A 20,574-nucleotide genomic window follows, 5' to 3' on the forward strand; every position below is an offset into this window, starting at 1 on the left:
GTCTTTCCCTGGCACAAACTGGGATTGTAGCTGTATATTGAGTTTCAAGGAAAGTTCCCATAGATTCATTGCCAGCCTGCAAAGAGGATAGGAATGGGTGCCTCCTTGCTTGTTTATGTACCACATAACCGTAGTGTTGTCTGTCCTTATTAGCAGATGGCCATGATGCAGAAAGGGTTTGAAGGCTTCGACTGCATGTATCACTGCCAGCATTTCCTTTTGGTTTATGTGCATGCGTAGCTCTTTTTGTGACCATAGACCTTGAATGCATCTGCCCTCCATGTGCGCTCCCCATCCGTGGTCTGAAGCATCTGTTGTAATAGTTTGGCTGGCTATTGGTTTGCTGAAAGGCAGACCCCTGTTTGACTGGCTTGCTTGAGCCCACCACAGAAATTCCTTTTGAAGGCATGGAATGAGTGGTATCAAAGTTTCCAGGCTGTGACTGTGCTGAGTCCATAAACTCCTTAGGTACCATTGTAGTTTCCTCATATGTAGTCTTGCTTGCGGAATCAGAAGGATGCAAGAAGCCATGTAACCCAGGGCCTGCAAGATTTTCCTTGCAGTCAGCTGGGTTTGTCTTGTCAGATTTTTGAAGTAATCTGGTAGTTGATTTTCTTTTTCTTCTGTGAGGAAGGCCATTTGGGTGGTTGTATCTAGATCTGCACCCAGAAAGGTTATTCTTTGGGATGGAACAAGTCTTGATTTGTGAAAGTTGACTGTATATCCCAAGGCCTGAAGTAGGTGGATGGCATAATTCAAGTGTTTCACCAAAGTTTGTTGGCTGTCCGCTTGTATAAGGCAGTCGTCCAGATATGGGTATATTTGAATCCCCTGAAGTCTGCAGTTTGCAATTACTGATGCCAGGCATTTCGTGAATACTCTGGGCGCAGTAGATAAGCCAAAGGGCAATGCTGAGAATTGATAATGCTCTGACCCTGCAAGAAATCTGAGGTGTCTTCTGCAACTTTGTCTGATAGGGACATGCAGGTATGCCTCCTTGAGGTCTAGAGTTACCAGCCAAGACCCCTTGCCCAGCATGGGAAGGAGCTACTGTAGAGTCAGCATTTTGAAACAATGAGATAAGTATTCAGTGCGGACAAGTCGAGAATAGGCCTCCATTGTTTTTCTTTTCTTGGAACAAGGAATAGTCTGGAATAAAATCCTTGGCCTTGTTCTGAGAGAGGAACCTTTTCTATAGCTTTCATTTGCATTAAGCTGGAAAGTTGTTTCAAAGCCTCTGCCCTTTGATTCGGTGGCAGGTCTGGCATGCCCTTTCTTTTTGGTAATGTGTGGAAATGAAACCTATATCCTTTGTCTATTATTTGTAGTGTCCATTTGTCCCTTGTAATACTGTGCCAATTTTCTGAGAATAAAGAAAGCTTTCCGCCCAAAGGTGCTTCTAATTGAGCCCTGGTTGGCGGTGTCAAAGTACAGTCATTGAGCCTGTCCCTGTGCAGCAGTTGAAGGTCCTGCATTACCTCTCTGGTTGGGAGGCTGCCATTGACGTCCTCTGTAGGAGCCTCTAGCTTGCCCTCTACCTCTGGCACGCCTGTTCTTGCCTCTCTGAAACCTTTCTGTGTCTGGAAAGGACCAATTCTTGGAAGGCCAATTTCTGCTGAATCTTGGTGGTTGTACTTGGAGAAAATCCTTGACTGTTTGTACGGATTTTGCCTTTTCTTCAAATTTCTTTAGGACCTCCTGAGCCGTGGAGCCAAATAACTTTTGCTTTTCCAGAGGAGCATCCAGCAGCTTTGCTTTAACATGGTCTGGCAGAGATTGTTCCTTCAGCCAAGCATGCCTACGTATGACTGCGCCAGTCATAGCTGACCTACATGAAGCTTCCAATGCATCATAACCACATTACAAGAAAAGGTTGCTAACCTGTTGTGAGTTATGTACCAGATCCTGAAGTGACTTGCGGTCTAGGGGGTCAGGCAAAGACAGTTTTTTGTGCAATTCATCTAACAAATACTCTTGGTACTGTATCATATGAAATTGACAATTTAATGCCCTCATAGAAAGAGTAGCAGAAGTATACACTTTTTTACCCCATCTCTCTAAAGCTCTGGACTCCCTTTCAGAGGGGAGAGGATTTTTAGCAGTGGCAGCTGCAACCCCTTTAGGGCCCTGGGAAATAGTTTCTGGATCAGCAGAGTGGGCCTTGTAAAGGAGAAGATGCGAGTCCGGGACCCTGTAGTACCTATCGGGTTTGGCAGGAGCCGGCGGGAGAGAATCAGGGGTTGTGCTAGAGTCAGAGTACACATCATCAATGACATTCAAAACAGGAGGAATAGCTGAAGGCCTATGCTGAGGCAAATATAAAAAGGTCCTTAATCTTTTCCTGGAATCGGAGAATTCCTGGCCCTGCATTGGAAATGCTCTCTCACGGTGTGTAGTGTCTCCCCAAAGGAAAACTCTTCAGGAGGGGAGGCCGAGGGAATAGATTCCTCTGCATCAGAATCCTCGTAGGCTGAAAAAGCCTCCTACTGGTGGTCCAAGAGAGTAGAGCCATCAGAGGCCTCATCTGAGGAGTGGGGATCAGAGGGCTCAACCCTGGGCCTTTTGTCTGGAGGAGGTTGAGAGCCCCTGTCCGGATGAGGTTGAGAGCCCCTAATTAAGGAGATAAGATCCTCTGCTAAGCTTAGAATCTGTGAACCAGTAGAGGGTCCCTGAGGGATTACCTTGGGAGGCAAAGCTTTTGAGAGTTTAGCAGCTTTAGCCCTGGAGAATGCCTTAATGGACATGGATGCAGGAGGCCTGGCTGCACCACGTGCTGGTGTATATTTGTTTAAAGGAATGGTGTTGGAAGGTTCCAGAACACTAGTTTCTGTTGGAAATTCAATAACAGACTCAGCCGGGGCCTCCACCGAGACACTCGCGGTAGGCCTGGCCGTGGTTTCAGCCGAAACCGCGGCCCGCGTGTGTCGGTCCTTGTCCTTCCGTTTCTTAACTAAATGAGAAGTCGGAGTGTCCGACGGCATCTTATACGAAAAACTAGCCCCAAAAAATTCCTCTGCAAACTCCGCCCGACGTCTAAGAGTGTGTCAGTTGAAGGAAGCACAGGCTGAACAGGCCGAGACGTCGTGGTCTGGGCCTAGACAAGGTAGGCAGTAAGAGTGGAAATCCTTATGAGGTATTTGTTTCCCACAAGTTAAACAATTATTAACTTTATCTGACATCGGCTGAGGCAAGAAAGAGTCCCCAACGGGGTACTTAGCTTTTTGAAGTCTTCGGTAGCTGAATTACAGGAGCTGGCCGACCGGCACTTGCGAACTGCTTCGGGCACCATGCGGCAAGAAAGACTGGGGAAGATGGCGTCGGCTGATGCTTTTATACCCCAGGCGCTCTGACGTCGGGGAAAGTGTGACATCAGCCGACGCCAGACCCAGACTTTGGAATCCGGCCGATCGAAGGGCTGCCTGAGGCAGGACAACCCATATGTGATGACTGCAGATGCATCCTTGAAGGACATCTGGTAATGCAAATAGCCTGCTTTGAAGCGGAGGCATCTTCTGCAAGATTCCCTGATTGGGATATGCAGGTAAGCCTCTTTTAAGTCTAAAGTTACCAACCAGGCTTCCTTGCCTAGCATAGGTAGTAACTGTTGTAGAGTCAGCATCTTGAATTTTGGAATGTCCAGAAATGTATTTAGAATGGTTAAGTCCAGAATTGGACGCCATGATTTGTCTTTTCTGGGTACCAGGAAAAGTCCTGAATAAAAACCTTGTCCCTTTTCCTTTTCTGGTACTGGTTGAATAGCCCCCATATTCATGAGGGACAACTTGTTTCTGGGCCTCTTCCCACTGACTTCATAGGTTCATAGGTAGGTACTAGGCTATTGGCCCTAGGGCCTATATAAGCCTAGCCAAAGGTACCCTGATTTGGAGGCAGATCTGGCCATCCGTTTGGGATTGGCAACGTGTGGAAATGAAATCTGTATCCCTGGGATACTATATTTAAAACCCACTTGTCTTGGGTAATTAGAAGCCAATTTCGTACATGAAATGCCAGCTTTCCCCCCAAAGGGGCTGCCAAAAGATAAGTGCTTGCAGATGGCAGAGGAAAGTCAGTGAAACTGTTTACCGTAAGAAGATGCCTTGTTACTTCCAGATTTGGAGGTGGAGGCACCCCATTGTTTTGTTCTATAAGTTCCTTGTGACTGAAACCTGGAGTGTCTGGGTTTGACCTAGGCGCCTCTGGTGGGTACTGGAAAGGATCAATTCTTAGTAGGCCAGTGCCTACTGAACCTGGGTGGCTGCACTTGTAGGGAATCTTTTACAGTTTGCATAGATTTAGCTTTATCTTCCATCTTTTTCAAAACTTCTTCTGCCTTATTACCTAATAGACTGTCCTGTTGTAAAGGAGCATCCGACAATTTTGCTTTAACATGATCAGGCAGATTTTGCTCCTTCAGCCAAGCATGCCTTCTTATCACAGATCCAGTTACAGCAGCCCTGCAAGAGGCCTCCAAGGAATCAAAACCACATTGCAAAGTATGCTTGCCATCTTGTTCAGCTGAATGCAATAAATCCTGCAACTATTTTCCACACAGTCAGAAATCAACATCATTTTCTATTTAAGTAAGCCCATGACATGCTGCTGATATTTAAGCATATGAAATTGACAGTTTAAAGCCCTGATTGCCAATGTTGCAGACGTGTAAACCTTCTTGCCTCATCTATTCAGCGCCCTGGAGTCTCTAACAGAAGGGGTAGGATTTTTAGCAGTAGAAGCTTTAACGCCCTTGGGACCCTGAGAAATGGTTTCAGGGTCAGCAGTAGGGTTTTTAAAAAGGAATTTGTGGGAGTCGGGAACCCTGTAATATCTGTCTGGCTTACTAGGAGCCAGAGGCAGGTAATCAGGAGCCATGCTGGATTCTGAGAAAACATCATCAACAATGTCTAGAACAGGAGGTATAGCCAAAGGCCTATGCTGAGGAAGCAGGAAATCCCTAAGCCTCTTTTTAGATTCTGAGAAATCCTGACTCTCCCAGTGAAAGTGTTCCCTTAAGGTATGCAAAGTTTCTCCAAAAGAAAAATCCTCAGGAGGAGAAGCAGAAGGGATGGAATCTTCTGCATCAGAGTCCTCATAAGGTGGAATAGATAATTCCTGATCAGAAGAAATAGAAACCTGATCTGATGATTCATAGTCAGTGCCTTGCCTAGGCCTCTTAGCAGGAGGGGGATGGGAACCCCTGATCAAGGTAATTAAATCCTCAGCCATTTTGATCATTTGTTTTTTAGGCATAGGGGCCTGTGCACGTGGCCCAAGCGATTGTTTTTTAGACATAGAAGTTGATTTTGGCCTAGGTTTTGAAGATGCCGCCTGTTTAATATACAAATCTTTAGGCCTGAAAACACCCTCAGAAGCCGGTGCCTGCTCAGTGGCTCTGGACCCATCTAAGGTAGAGACATCCGCGGGTTCAATACCTAAAGTGTCTCGCTGCATACCAGACTCCGAATGGGTCTCAGTAGCGGCCTGCGAATCAAAAGTAGCGGGTATCAGGAGCTGCGAAAGCACCTCACTGAGTACCGGCAAACTAGTGATTGCCTTAGGAGAAGCTTTGTCGTCGGTTTTGGACTTTGACGGTCTGTCTCTGTCTTTTTCTTTGCGTTTTTTATGTATTCCAGTAGTCGGATTGCTAACCGACGACATTTCTGGATACTTAAATCTTGAGCCAAAATATTCTGATGCAAAAGTACACCGATGCTTAATAGTGCGTTGATTTAATTTAGCACAAAACCGACAGCAAGGTATGTTGTGATCAGGGCCTAGGCAAGGAATATAGTACAAATGAAAATCCTTATGAGGTATTTGCTTCCTACAAGTAATGCAATTATTAACTTTTACTGAGATCGGTAAGGAGTAAGAAAAAGTTTCCCCAACACGGTACTTCACTTTAGGTTGAAGACTTCTGTTCTGAAACTCGAAAACGAAAATTTCAGGAGTCGGCCGACCGGCACTTGCGAACTGCTTCTGCTACCGCGCGGCAAGAATGACTGATGAAAATGGTGTCGGCATGTTTTATACCCCTGACATCATGGAAGAAGAGACAGCAACCGACACAGGATCCAAGACTTTGTTAATCAGGCCGACTGAGGGCAACCTGCCAGCAGATTACTCAAATGTAATGACTGCAACAGTGAAACACAAAGAACATCAATTATTACAAAGAACAATACAATATCTAATACAATGAACACAGTGTAGCATCAAATGAGACAAGTTTACTTTAAAGGAAAATGTTACAGCAAAAAAGATACAAGTAAAAGAGAATAAATAAGAGGGGGTACAATTAGTAAGAAAAAAACATGGTTACTAGTACCTACAAATTTACAATACAGACACAGGTTAAACATGACTTCCTTGGCAAACAAAGTTCATATGCTCTTCTAACAAAGTTAAGTAGTTTAAATGATGTAATATGACCATTTATTTATACCAGTTGCAGTGGAAGGAATCTACCAAGAATTTGAGTAACTTCTTTTTATAGGAGTTATGTTTGGGTTTGCTTCTATTACTGCAGAGCTAAATTTTGCCAACTGATTTTCTGAACAGTGAATCACCACAGAAACATCCCAACATGTTTTTATTACTGATATCATTGGTTGACCAGAGATTTCTAGCAGGATAATTTGACTAAATGTTACTGAAACTCACTTATCTTTGAAATAGAGTAATTTGTCTAAATTTGTTAATAAGGAGTATTTCCGTTTATTTTGAAAGTTAAGCCATTTTTGAGAATTAAGAAGAAAGTGTAATGGGTTTTAATGGCAGGTACTAAAACAAACCTAGCAGAATTGTGGGAGCTTTGTTCAACATGTCAAAGATCGGTGATGATGCCTCTATACAAAGTGCTGTCATAAAATAGTCTGGAGTGAATTCATAACCGGAATTCAACATTTTATGGAGAAATACTGCTAAACTCTGTGGAATCTACCACACATTTGTATAACGCAGTCAATATGCTGTTCTAGAGTTAGGATTTCATCAATAAAGCAACCCAAGTATTCTATGTCAAACACAGGAAAGAGATTGCACATAGATGTGTTACTGTTATTTTGAGGGCTGATTTGTCTATTTCCAGTAACTAAAAGTAACTGTCATCTGCACTCTGAATTATAGTTCAAGTTTAAGGTAAAGGCAATGTCAGCCTGGCCAAGGTTTCTTGGCTATCAAAGTCTGTTTGGATTCAGAGGACCTTAGCCTATGGCATAGTGCCCCAAGTGTCTGCCTGCAACACTGAACCACAAGCTAAACATCTCTCAGATATTCCACTTCTAACACTTTGCATAAATGGGACTTAGTCTGAAGGAGAGGTCTGATCCTGGTCTATTTGAAACTATATCTGGGACACATTGCTGGGGATGCCAACACCAGACTGAGGAAAGTAATATGAAAAATAAATACCAATAACAAGAAAAAACAAAACAGATGCACTACGTGACACCTACCAAGATTATGTAACAAAACAAGTGCCCCCCTACAATCAACAGTCAGTTGTTATCTACTCTTGCTGTACTAACTCAAGGCCACTAAGTTTAGTCTCTGAACGTATGAATAACTGGTGCCAGGGCAAGGCTTTATCTATATGTGACCAGGCAAGATATATTGCAAAAAAAAAAAAAAAAAAAAACAAAATAAGCCAACATCTACCATGAGATTCTTCTTCATTGCACCTAAGAAAGCTGAGCCTGTACTGTGTTACATCTGCTTTCTAGACTTATGACAGGCCACTGAGCGTTTACAAGCTACAGCGATACTCCAACTTAAAACTGACTTAAGGGTAATCCAAGTTTCTGCATTTCTTTATTTTACATAAACAGTCTATATCATCTTGGTATTCAGACCAAAGTACCCGCTGTGCTCATAGTCCTCACAAAGGAAAGGCTCTTGAGATGAATTATCAGATTAATGATTGCCCCCCCCCCATCTGTGTCTAATACAGAAACTCATTGATTAAGGGATATAAAAGTACCTTTCCCTGTCATGTCCTCCATGAGATGTCCACTATCACCACCAGAGGTGCAAGACAGCAAAATGTCCTCCATGAGATGTCCACTATCACCACCAGAGGTGCAGGACAGCAAAATGTCTTCCATGAGATGTTCACTATCACCACCAGAGGTGCAGGACAGCAAAATGTCCTCCATGAGATGTCCACTATCACCACCAAAGGTGCAGGACAGCAAAATGTCCTCCATGAGATGTCCGCTATCACCACCAGAGGTGCAGGACAGCAAAATGTCCTCCATGAGATGTCCACTATCACCACCAGAGGTGCAGGACAGCAAAATGTCCTCCATGAGATGCCCATCACCACCACCAGAGGTGCAGGACAGCAAAATATCCATGAGATGTCCACTATCACCACCAGAGGTGCAGGACAGCAAAATGTCCTCCATGAGATGTCCACTATCACCACCAGAGGTGCAGGACAGCAACATGTCCTCCATGAGATGTCCACTATCACCACCAGAGGTGCAGGACAGCAAAATGTCCTCCATGAGATGTCCACTATCACCACCAGTGGTGCAGGACAGCAAAGAAAAGAACAGGAAGCATGAAGCGAAAGCCAGTGCTCTGGAAGGCATGTCAGTCGAGTCTGACCCCCACTTTCTGGGAAGTGGGGAGAGTCAGGCTTGATGACCTTGAGCATTAACACACAATCAATTCTATTGGATAGGCAGCTGTTGGTTGGGGGGGGGGCGTAAGGGCCACTGCTATAAACTCAATCACTTCTATGGTTCTGTCTTAAGTTAGGTGTCTTCAGATGCAAGGAAGGGGTGTGTGCCTAGACTCATTTTCCATCAATGAACAAGGAAAGTTCTATGAAAAAAAATGCCCCCCTTAACTACAGGCCTCAACTTCATTGCTTGAGAATCAGAGACAAACAATAATGGGGGAGGAGAAAATGTCCAAACGCAGACAATGTTTAAATGCTACCCTAATTCACAAAGCATTACCAGTAAAATTTGAGTTAGCACGCATTTTCTGAAAATACTGAGTAAGAAACTCTAACATCTGGCATTATCTATCTGAAATACTCCGTCATACACCACATAATTAAACATTTTTCAAAGGAAAAGGCAAAAAAAAAAAAAAAAATAAAGAGGCGAAATCGGGGACAAATGAAAGCCATGTCCTTAACCCAGTTGCAGGGGGTCACCAGTGTGACTTCCAAAAGTACCAATGTTTTAAACTGGATGGCGATCCAATGAGAAGTATTCCTTTGGCTGGACCTATTTCAGACATTCCTCTGGAAGGCATAATGTTCTAGAATCAGCTGCAAAAATGTGTAATAACAGAAAATTTCAATAAAGAAAAATAAATCACAACTTAAGGCACTAGAATCAGCAACAAGCCAAAATGATTCTGCAGGCAAAACAAACTAGAGTAAACTCCACATTTAACTGGTCATTTGTGACGATTGCTCTCTTATATCTTTTCATACCCACTATTACAAAATAAAATGTAATGTTACAAATTAATAAAAACTCAGAAAAGCAATATTTGCCAATATGCTGACTTTGACTTTTTGATTCATGGTTAATCCGTAAGAGGGCAATGCACAAATATGACATGCATAACACGCAGCAGAGCAGATGTGGAACGTGGCGCAGACAGCTGATGCATTCGCAGTTGGCGTTCTCACTGCTGTTCTGCTTTCACACCACAGAATACCTACAATCAGCAAAGAAAAACAACTTACCCCCCTCTTTAAGGTGCGGAAGGATGGGATCCGGGGTTTCACTGTCTTACTGATCTCGCTCAAACAGTAAGACAGGGGATCCCGACTGAAGCTGGGGGACAGGGTTCCATTAGCAGCAAACGAAGGGTGAGAATTCAGAGATGAAAAGGGAGGGGGTGGAAGCTAATGACGAAAAAAGGAACAAAATTAAGTCAGGAGAAGAACCCAACCACCAACCAGGAACCCATCAGTAATGCAATAGCCAGAAGCCATGAATTAGTGGTTCAAACTATAAACCTCACCAAGAAATAAAGCACACACTGAAATCCATGTAACTGGAAATAAGGCAACAAATGACTGGCATACCCTCACTAGACAAGGTCCAGAATGCCCTAGTGACTGGCTTATTCATTAATCTGACTACATTATGGTTCATAATGATGTCCTGCAAACATCCAAAAGTAAATACAGTTATGAAAGTGCCCAAGGCTGGCACTAGTTGGCTAAAGCAAGGAGAATATGGATGTCTCAAAGAAATGGAAAAAAGTTGGCCACTGATCTGACTTACTGCCAAATAAACACATTTATCATTTAACTCTTAGAATGCACAGCCATAATCCCCTAAGCCTATATGTTGGACAGTAACACTGTCACATTCAGTACTATCATTTTAAGAGTAGAAAAAAGTGGAAACATTTTATATTTGACTGTTTCAGCAACAATGTTACTTGGCTTCTTGGACTCCCAAGTCAGCTCAAAGGTACCATCTGCAGTACTCAAAGCTACACTAAAACACAGAGGTGGCAGACAAACAGTACAACTCAGTGTCACTGCTGAAAACTATTTTGCCACCATCACCTCATACAAAGACAAAATGGCACAACTAAACTTCACAGCTTCCACCTGTCCAAACACCACCTCACAAGGATGCAGAAAGACAACACATTCAGAATCTCCCCTACTTCAAAGGCTGAACTCTTGCAAAGGTTCTGCCGCAGTACAATGACATCACCGTTTGACTATAAGACTTTGAACTCTCACTTGGAATGTACCAATTGTGCCCTTCCACACCAGTGCTGAAACTGCACAAAGTTGTCCTTATTTGGGTATACTAACTGTACCCTCCCAGTTGGGTGCTGTACCATCACAAGGATGGCATCTCTGGAGTGTTTTGTTAAACCCCACAGGGATCTTGCAACAGCATAAAGCTGTCTCAATTGGAACATACCACTTTATTCCTGACACAGGGGTGGTGTAACAGTAGCACAAGTCTAACATGCTTGGGGTACAATAATTCTGACTTCTCACAGTGATGTAGCACAAGGCTACTATACCAGGATGCACCAATTCTGACATCTGACAAGGGTGCTGATGTATCAGAAGACCACCATATTTGTAAGTGCACCTCCGCTAACTGCTCCACAGTTCCTACAGAAGGCATGATAGCTACGCAAGAGAAAGTACAGTTTTGTACCTACCATAAATGTAGATGTTCGAGTGCTAATACAGCTGCAGTCATAACAGATGGGTTCTCCTGCCGTCAGGTGGGTCCTCGGTCGGCCGAATTCCAAAGTCTAGGTCCGGCGTCGGTTGTCGTCGCTTCTTCCCTGACGTCAGTGCGACAGGGGTAAAAAGGAACCAGCCGACACCATTTTCTTCAGTTTTTCTTGCCCCAGATGTCAGGTGCCCCCAGAAGGAAGGCAATACATAAATATGTGTGGTAATGCAATGCAATATAATCAAAATACAGTAGCTGCAAGCAAATACATCATAAATGAATACCCCAATCAGGTTGTATGAGGATATGTTAGCCTATAGGCCTGTCCCAAGAGGGGAAGGAGGGAGGGAAACCTGGACTGCAGCTGTATTAGCACTCGAACATCTACATTTACGGTAGGTACAAAACTGTACTATGTTCATCGTGCATACAGCTGCAGTCATAACAGATGGGTAGAATCCCAAAGCTAAGAAAGGGGTGGTAGGCACTAGGTGGAACTAGGAGGAGCCAAAATGCCCTGCAAGACTGCAGTGGCAAAGCCTGCTCTAGTTTTGGAGTATAATGGTAGGTGGTAGTGCTTGGAGAAGATATGCACAGAACTCCAAGTGGCTGCTTCCAAAATATCCTTGGTAGGAACTCCTCTGAGGAAGGCTGCAGAGGTGGCTGTGGCCCTGGTGGAATGAGTTCTAATGCCTGTAGGAACAGTTTTGCCATGAAAGGAATAGCAAAAACGTATGCAGTGGGCTATCCATTTTGAGATTGTTTGTTTGGAAATTGGCTTTTCCTTGAGCTCCTACCGCATAGGTCACAAAGAGCTGCTCTGATTTTCTGAAAGGCTTTGTTCTGTCCAAATAATAACGCAGTTGTCTGTGGATGCCCAAGGAATGTAGTAATCTCTCCCCTTTGTTTTGAGGATTAGGATAAAAAGTAGGTAAATGTATGGCCTGATTTAAAGCTACCCTGGATACCACTTTAGGCATAAAGGACGGGTTGGTTCGTAATGAAACTCTGTCCTGATGGAAGATGATAAAAGGCTGGACAGCCATGAGAGCCTGTAGTTCTGAAACTCTACGAGCTGAGGTGATAGCCAGAAGGAAAGCTGTCTTCCAGGACAAATATTGCAAATCTGATGAGGCAGCTGGCTCAAAGGGAGGCAAGGTCAGTTTTTCCAGAATGAAATTAAGATCCCAAGCAGGTATTGGTTGTTTCCTTGGAGGCCTTAAATTCTTAGCCCCTCTGAGGAACTGTCTTAAGAGAGGGTGAGAATAAAGGTGGATCATTGTTGTATTCTGCAGAAATGGCTGAGGCATGGATTTTGATGGAGGAGAAAGAAAGTCCACTGCTTAGCAGTTCAGCCAAATATTGTAATGTTCGAGGTAAATTCAGTTTTCCAGGATCCTGGCCCTTTTTCTCATTCCAGACACAAAAACGTTTCCATTTTGCGGAGTAAGCTTTTCTAGTTGATGGCCTTCTGGCCTCCAAAATGACATCCTGCACCTCCTTGGAGAGTAGGGCCTGTTGTGATGCTAAGGAATCTTCCATGCGGCTAGACTGAGTGTTTTTAGCTGGCTGTGAAGAGTTTTGAAACTGTGCTGAGTCAGAAGAAGAGGCATTAGAGGCAGGGTCCATGGTGGGGAATGTGTCAGGCTCCTCAGGAGTGGGTACCAGTGTTGCCTTGGCCAGTCTGGAGCAATGAGAATCATCTTTGGTCCGTCTGCTCTGGTCTTTAATAGAACTTTGGGCAGCAGAGGAAGAGGTGGGAAGGCATAAACTGCCATTGATTTCCAACTGAAAGAGAGAGCGTCCACTCTCCAGGCCTTTGGATGGGAGATCCTTGAGCAGAATTTTGTCAATTGATGATTCTTGTGGGAGGCAAAGAGATCTATGTCTGGCCTTCCCCATTCTTAGATTATTTCTGTAAAAACTTTTGGATGCAATTTCCATTCGTGTGGATCTGTCATATTCCTGCTTAGGTTGTCTGCCAGCATGTTTTCGTTGCCTGGCAAGTACTGTGCTTGTAGTTCCATTTGTAAGTCCATGGCCATGTTCCAAAGTGACATGGCCAGTCTGCATAGGGGGTAAGAATGTGTTCCTCCCTGCTTGTTTATGTACCACATAACTGTGGTGTTGTCCGTTCTTATCAATAGTTGACCTGGTTGTAGAAGGTCCTTGAAAGCTATAATAGCATTTATTACTGCTAGCATTTCGTTTTGGGACCATTTGCCCTGAATGCACCGGTCTGTCTTGTGCGCCCCCCAGGCGTAGTCCGAGGCGTCTGTTGTGATGACTTGATTTGCTTGAGGCTTGCTGAATGGAAGACCTGTGTTTGTTTGGCATGCTTGAGCCCACCACAGAAATTCCTTTTGCAGAGTTGGAATTAGTGGTATTATTCCAAACTGTGGCTGTGTTGAGACCATATGTTTTTCAGGTACCATTGTAGTTTCCTCATATGCAGCTTTGCACATGGGATTAGTAAGATGCAAGATGCCATGAATCCCAGAGCCTGCAGGATTTTCCTTGCAGTCAGCCTGGTGCAATTTGCTAGTGTTCTGAAGTATTGAATTAGTTGCCCCTGTTTCTCTGGCATTAGGTAGGCCATCTGGGTGTTTGTGTCCAAATTGGCACCCAGGAAAATTATCTTCCGAGAGGGTATTAGTCTTGATTTCTTTTTGTTGACTGTGCATCCCAGAGAATTCAATAACATTATTACATAAGCCAGATGTTTCAGAAGAATGTGCTTGCTGTTCGCTTGGATCAGGCAGTCGTCCAAATAGGGGTATATTTGTATCCCTTGAAGTTTGCAGTAGGCAATTACTGATGCCAGGCATTTCGTGAATACTCTGGGCACAGTAGATAAGCCAAAGGGCAATGCAGAGAATTGATAATGAGTTGAACCTGCAAGAAATCTGAGGTACCTTCTGCAATTTTGTCTGATTGGGACATGCAGGTATGCCTCCTTGAGGTCCAATGTTACCAGCCAAGACTCCTTGCCCAGCATGGGAAGAAGCTGCTGTAGAGTGAGCATCTTGAATTTTGGTACGAGTAGAAATGTGTTTAGGATGGATAGATCCAAAATAGGTCTCCAATCTTTTCCCTTCCTTGGCACCAGAAATAGCCTGGAATAAAAACCTTGACCTTGTTCGTGCGTAGGTATCTCTTGAATAGCTTTCATGTTTATGAGATCTGTAATTTGCCTTTGTGCCTCTGCCCTTTGATTGTGTGGCAGGTTTGGCATGCCTCTCATTTTTGGAAGGGTGTGAAAATGGAATTTGTAGCCTCTCTTTATAATGTCCAGGATCCATTTGTCCTTTGTGACAATATGCCAATTTTTTGAAAATAATGCCAGCTTTCCTCCTAAAGGGGCTGCCACTTGAGACCTGGTTGGCATGCAAAGGGGAAAGTCATTGGGTTTGCTTTCTGAATGGTTGTGAGTTATCCTCACCACCTCTTTGTGTAGGAGCTTGCCATTGTCTGCCTCTATACGATCCTTGGGATTGTCCTCTGCCCCTCAGGCGCCTGTATCTGCCTCTTTGGGGTCTGTCTGTGGCAGGAAAGGACCAGTTTTTGGAAGGCCAATTTCTACTAAAACGTGGGGGTTGAACCTGTAGAAATTCTTTCACAGTTTGCATTGATTTAGCCTTTTCCTCCATTTTCCTTAATACCTCCTCAGCATTAGCATCAAATAGTACATCCTTTTGAAGAGGGGCGTCTAGTAATTTAGCTTTGACATGATCAGGCAAGGCTTGTTCCTTGAGCCAGGCATGCCTACGTATGACTGAGCCTGTAACAGCAGCTCTACATGAGGCCTCTAGAGCATCAAAACTACATTGTAAGGTATGCTTACCCACTTGTTCTGCACTATGCATCAAATCCTGCAACTCCTTCAAGTCTGGTTGTTCAGGTTGTGACATTTTACTTTTCAATTGTGATAACAAAAACTGTTGGTATTTTAGCATATGAAACTGACAGTTTAAGGCCCTCATGGATAAGGTAGCCGAGGTATATACCTTTTTCCCCACCTTTCTAAGGATCTGGAATCTCTCTCGGAAGGCAATGGATTTTTAGCAATGGAGGCCTTAACTCCCTTGGGGCCCTGTGAGATGGTTTCTGGGTCAGCAGCATGGCTTTTGTATCGAAATTGGTGTGAGTCAGGAACCCTGTAGTACCTGTCAGGCTTAACTGGAGCTGGAGGTAGAGAGTCCGGGTTAAGGCAGGCCTCCGAGTAAACATCTAGAATGTCCAAGACAGGAGGTATAGCCAGAGGCCTGTGCTGAGGTAGCAAGAGAAATTCCCTGAGCCTTTTCTTGGAATCTGAATAATCCTGGCCTTCCCAGTGGAAGTGTTCCCTTAAGGTATGCAAAGTTTCCCCAAATGAGTAATCCTCAGGGGGGGATACAGAAGGGATGGACTCCTCCGCATCAGAGTCTTCAAAAGGGGAGTAAGAATGTTCCTGATCATTAGAGTGCTCTGAAATAATGGAGCCCTGATCAGAGGAGGGGGAATCTTCCTCCACTCTGGGCCTTTTGTTCAGTGGAGGCTGAGAACCTCTGATAAGAGTAATTAAATCCTCAGCCATTTTAAGCATCTGTTTCTTAGGCATGGGGCCTGGAGATGGGCCCTGTGTAGCTGGTCTCTGAGTGCATGGTAGCTTTAGACTTTGTGAAAGCCTTGATGGAGAAAGAAGAGGAAGGTCTGAAGACACCTTGAGTGGAGGTGGACCTGTCCACATTCTGAGTTTCAACGCCAAGAGTGGCTTCAGTATCTGTAGTCGGGGTGTGGGCCGAAGAGCCTGCAACCTCGGGCACAGGAGACACAGTCAAAGAAGTGCCGTCGGTAGTCAGGGGCTGCGTAGGCACCTCGCTGAGAACCGGACCACGTGTAGTTGGCTTTGGCGTGGTGTCGGTAGAGGCAGCGAACCTCGTGTGTCGGTCCTTGTCTTTGCGTTTTTTAGACAAAACCAGAGTCGGAGTATCCAACGACATAGTATAGTTAAATGCTTTCCCAAAATAATGCTGGGCGAACTCTGCCAGACGCTTAATAGTGCGTTTGTTGAATGGAGCACAAAAGCGACAGACCGAGACGTCGTGGTCTGGGCCTAAATAAGGTATACAGAGGGAATGGAAATCCTTATGCGGTATTTGCTTCCCACAAGAAATACAATTATTAACTTTGTCTGACATCGGTCTGAGGCAAGAAAAGTTTCCCCAACGGAGTACTTAGCTTTTAAGAAGACTTCAGTTTCCAAATTTTCGTAATCTCAGGAGCTGGCCAACCGGCACTTGCGAACTGCTTCTGCTTCGGGCACCGCGCGGCAAGAAAGACTGAAGAAAATGGCGTCGGCTGGTTCCTTTATACCCCTGTCGCACTGACGTCAGGGAAGAAGCGATGACAACCGACACCGGACCTAGACTTTGGAATTCGGCTGACCGAGGACCCGCCTGATGGCAGGAGAACCCATCTGTTATGACTGCAGCTGTATGCACGATGAACATCCTCATCCTAATGTCCACATTCCCAAAGAGGGGACAATTCTTGTGTAAACCGGCTATATTAATTACAAACTTCAAAGCAGGTACAACACCAGCATGTACTAAGTGACAGCAATTCCCAAAAGTGATACAAAGCCTACACAGGGTTCAGCTGTGCCTTTACAACCAACATTCCCACACAGCAACACAACACATGTAAGTGGATCATGTTAAATACCCACATTCCTAATGAGCAGCAGTCTGCATACAAAGACTTTCTCATAAATAGGCACAGAATATTTACAGTCATACAAATGCTCCTTAATGGTGAGACAGTGTTGATACAAAGCCGCTGTGTCCTGAATTTCCAGGTTGCAAAACTGTGCCACAATGTCTGTAGATAACTGTGCCCTAAAATCAGTATTCTTAGCAAATTCTACAAATTCTACAAATGCCCATACACATCTTAGTGTCTTTGATCTCACAGGGTGCAGTCTGCACTTGTACACATCAGCTCGTCTCTATGTCCACACTCCCAAGTTGACAACACAATACCTGCACAGATCAGATGGGCCCTAATGTCTACACTCCCGGACAATGGCACAAAACCTATACACATCAGCTAGGTCCTGTACTTCTAGAGAGTAAAACATCTGTATACACCAGCTGCATTATGACTCAATATTACAATGTAGCACCATACTCCCAGACAAAAGCACAACGCATGCACACATCAGCTGGGCCCTGATATCCACACTCCCAGACAATGGCACAATGCCTACACACATCAGCTGGGCCCAGATGTCCACACACCCAGGCAATGGCACAATGCCTACACACATCAGCTGGGCCCAGACGTCCACACACACAGACAATGGCACAATGCCTACAATACATCAGCTGGGCCCAGATGTCCACACTCCGACAATGGCACAATGGATGCACACATCAGCTGGGCCCTGATGTCTGCAGGCGTTTCATGCTCTAAGTACAGGCTGTGCCATGAATTTGAATGTTAAAATGTAACAAAATATCAACATGTGTCAGCTGTATGCATACTAGCTGCCCACTTTCCCCAAAACTGGTACAAAGCTGCATTTGTGTAGACTGTCCACATTTTCATAGTTTTACCACAACTGCACATCATTTGCACCAATGCTAACTACCCACATTTCTATAGAGTACAATTCTTGTGGACATCAGCTGTACCTTGAATTCCAAAATTCCCACACTTTGTCAGAAAACGTGACATTGCTGTTCGCACATGGTCCTATGCAGTGCAACAATATCTGCACAAACCAGCTACACCCTAAACGCCCTTGCTTCCACAAAGTGGTACACTGCTCACATTCAGAAGCTGTGGCATACTGCATGCACAGTATAGCTACAACCTGAATATGTGTGCATGATTACAGTACCATAAGATATGCACACTGACTGTATCTTCCTCTAACCTTTGCGCATACAATCATAAATATGTATATATATATATATATATATATATATATATATATATATATATATATATATATATATATATATATATATGTATATTTTGCAAAATTAAGAGAATGCGATCTTTAAATTGGGAAAGTTTACCTACACAGTATTAGGGCTCTTGAATTTTACAAACTCTTCTTAGGAAGAAAAAATGGTTAAGTTTAATACTTTTAAATGTAACTGTACAGTTAACTATCTTAATACATGTTACAAGCAATTTGTACAAGCTGTAATTTCCTTTCCATTTGGGTGGGTGTACCTGTCACTCATTTACCTTACACCTCAACTAAACACCAACATACCCTGAAAAAAAAAAAGTTAAGCTTCCTTATAACAATGAAGACACTTTTATAATGCAAAGAATAATTGTGTTACTTAAATCGAAGTTCGTGTCTTCCGCTGCACACGGTAGCATGAATGGTATCACAGTAAGCAGGTCATGTACAAAGTACAGTTGTGTACACTTACCATAAATGTAGATGTTAGAGTGTCTTCACTGTTGCAGTCATGACTGTAGGGTTCTCCCCTGCCGGCAGGCAGTCCTCGGTTGGCCGGAATCCCAAAGTCTGGGTCCGGCGTCGGCTGTTCAACAATGCTCCCTGATGTCAGAGCGCCAGGAGTACAAAGCTGACAGCCGACGCCATGTTCTCCAGTTTTTCTTGCCCCAGATGTCAGGAGTTCCAAAATGAGTAAGGTCCCATATCCTTTGCAAATACACCTCAGAAGAAGGGTGAAAAAAGGAACCACACAAAAGAAAAAATAAGAGGGGACAGGAGGGAGGGAAACCCAGACTGCAACAGTGAAGACACTCGAACATCTACATTTATGGTAAGTGTACACAACTGTACTATGTTCATCATGTTTCACTGTTGCAGTCATGACTGTAGGGTAGAATCCCAAAGCAGAATGAAAGGGAGGTGGTCATAAGGTAGAAGGGGCGGCTAAAAGGCCCTGCAAGACTGCAGAAGCAAAGCCTGCCCTAGACTTAGAGTAGAGAGGTAGATTGTAGTGCTTTGAAAAAGTATGCACTGAACTCCCAAGTTGCAGCTTCCAAAATGTCTTTGGTAGGAACTCCCCTGAGGAAGGCAGCTGAAGTGGCAGCAGCTCTGGTGGAATGAGTTCGTATACTCCCTGGGATTTGCTTTCCATGGTGTGAATAACAAAATCTGATTCCATGAGCAATCCATTTAGAAATGGTCTGTTTTGAAATGGCTTTACCTTGGGAACTTGAAGCATAAGAAACAAACAATTGCTCTGATTTTCTGATGTCCTTGGTTCTGTCCAGGTAAAAACGTAGTTGTTTGTGTACATCCAAGGAATGTAAGATCCTTTCTCCTTTATTTTGAGGAGTGGGGAAAAAAGTTGGCAAGTGGATAGTTTGATTTAAAGCCACTTTGGAAACCACCTTAGGCATGAATGTAGGATTAGTCCTTAAAGAAACCCTGTCTTGATGAAAAATAATATAAGGTTCCACAGCCATAAGAGCTTGCAACTCTGAAACTCTCCTGGCAGAGGTCAGAGCTAACAGGATGGCTGTTTTCCAAGATAAAAACTTGATGTCAGAAGAGGCAGCAGGCTCAAAAGGAGGTAAGGTGAGTTTTTCCAAAACATAGTTGAGATCCCAAGCAGGAATGCGAGGAGATCTGGAAGGTCTTAAGTTCTTAGCTCCTCTGAGAAACTGTCTCATGAGCTGGTGGGAAAAGATTGGAGGGTCTGTATTATAATGAGCGGAAATAGCAGAGGCATGTATCTTAATGGAAGAGAAAGAGAGACCCTTATATGTAAGAGATCTGTCAGGTAAAGTAAAATCAAAGGAATGTTCGGAAGAAGAGGATCAGAATCCTGAGCCTGCATCCAGGAACAAATCTTTTCCATTTTCCTGCATAAGATTTTCTAGTGCTAGGACGTCTGGCTTCTAAAATGACACCCATAACCTGCTTGGGTAGGAGAGAATGAATCAAAGACCCTGGATTAACCAGGCCGCCAGGATGAGAGTTCTGACATGGAAGTGTAGAATCTGACCCTGATGTTGGGACAGAAGGTTCGGAGTCTGTGGTAAAACCCAAGGGGGCTCCAGACATAGGTTTTTTAGAGTTGGGTACCAAAACTGTCGAGGCCAATTTGGGGCCAGCAATATTATCATCTTGGGCTTGTCCTGTTTGATCTTTAATAATACCCGTGGAAGAAGAGGAAGAGGCGGAAAGGCATATCCCGAGAGGTTTCTCCAACTGAATGATAGGGCATCCACTTTCCAAGCTAGTTTGTGGAAAGTCCTGGTGCAAAAATTCTGTAGTTGATGATTGAGATGGGATGCAAAGAGGTCTATGTGAGGACATCCCCAGACTGCTGTTATCATCATGAATATTTCGGTGTCCAGCATCCACTCGGGTGGATCCGAAAGGTTTCTACTCGGACTG

At 44.1% G+C, this 20,574-nt stretch overlaps 1 protein-coding gene across 4 annotated transcripts in view; it reads right to left on the reverse strand.

The window, feature by feature from the left end:
- Positions 1 to 20,574, reverse strand: part of TRIP10 (thyroid hormone receptor interactor 10) — a 1,409,323-nt gene that overhangs the window by 277,363 nt on the left and 1,111,386 nt on the right. For 3 of the 4 annotated variants that reach the window (XM_044084721.1, XR_006366390.1, XR_006366389.1), the window contains exon 10: positions 9,713 to 9,874. The exons of the other annotated variant lie outside the window; for it this stretch is intronic. In XM_044084721.1, coding sequence (XP_043940656.1) covers positions 9,713 to 9,874 — 162 coding nt within the window. The remainder of the gene's footprint in view (positions 1 to 9,712; positions 9,875 to 20,574) is intronic. 4 annotated transcript variants of the gene reach the window in all.

Source organism: Protopterus annectens, chromosome 9.part0 (assembly GCF_019279795.1).
Source record: "Protopterus annectens isolate FY-2018-M chromosome 9.part0, PAN1.0, whole genome shotgun sequence".
NCBI classification, from domain to species: Eukaryota; Metazoa; Chordata; order Ceratodontiformes; family Protopteridae; genus Protopterus; species Protopterus annectens.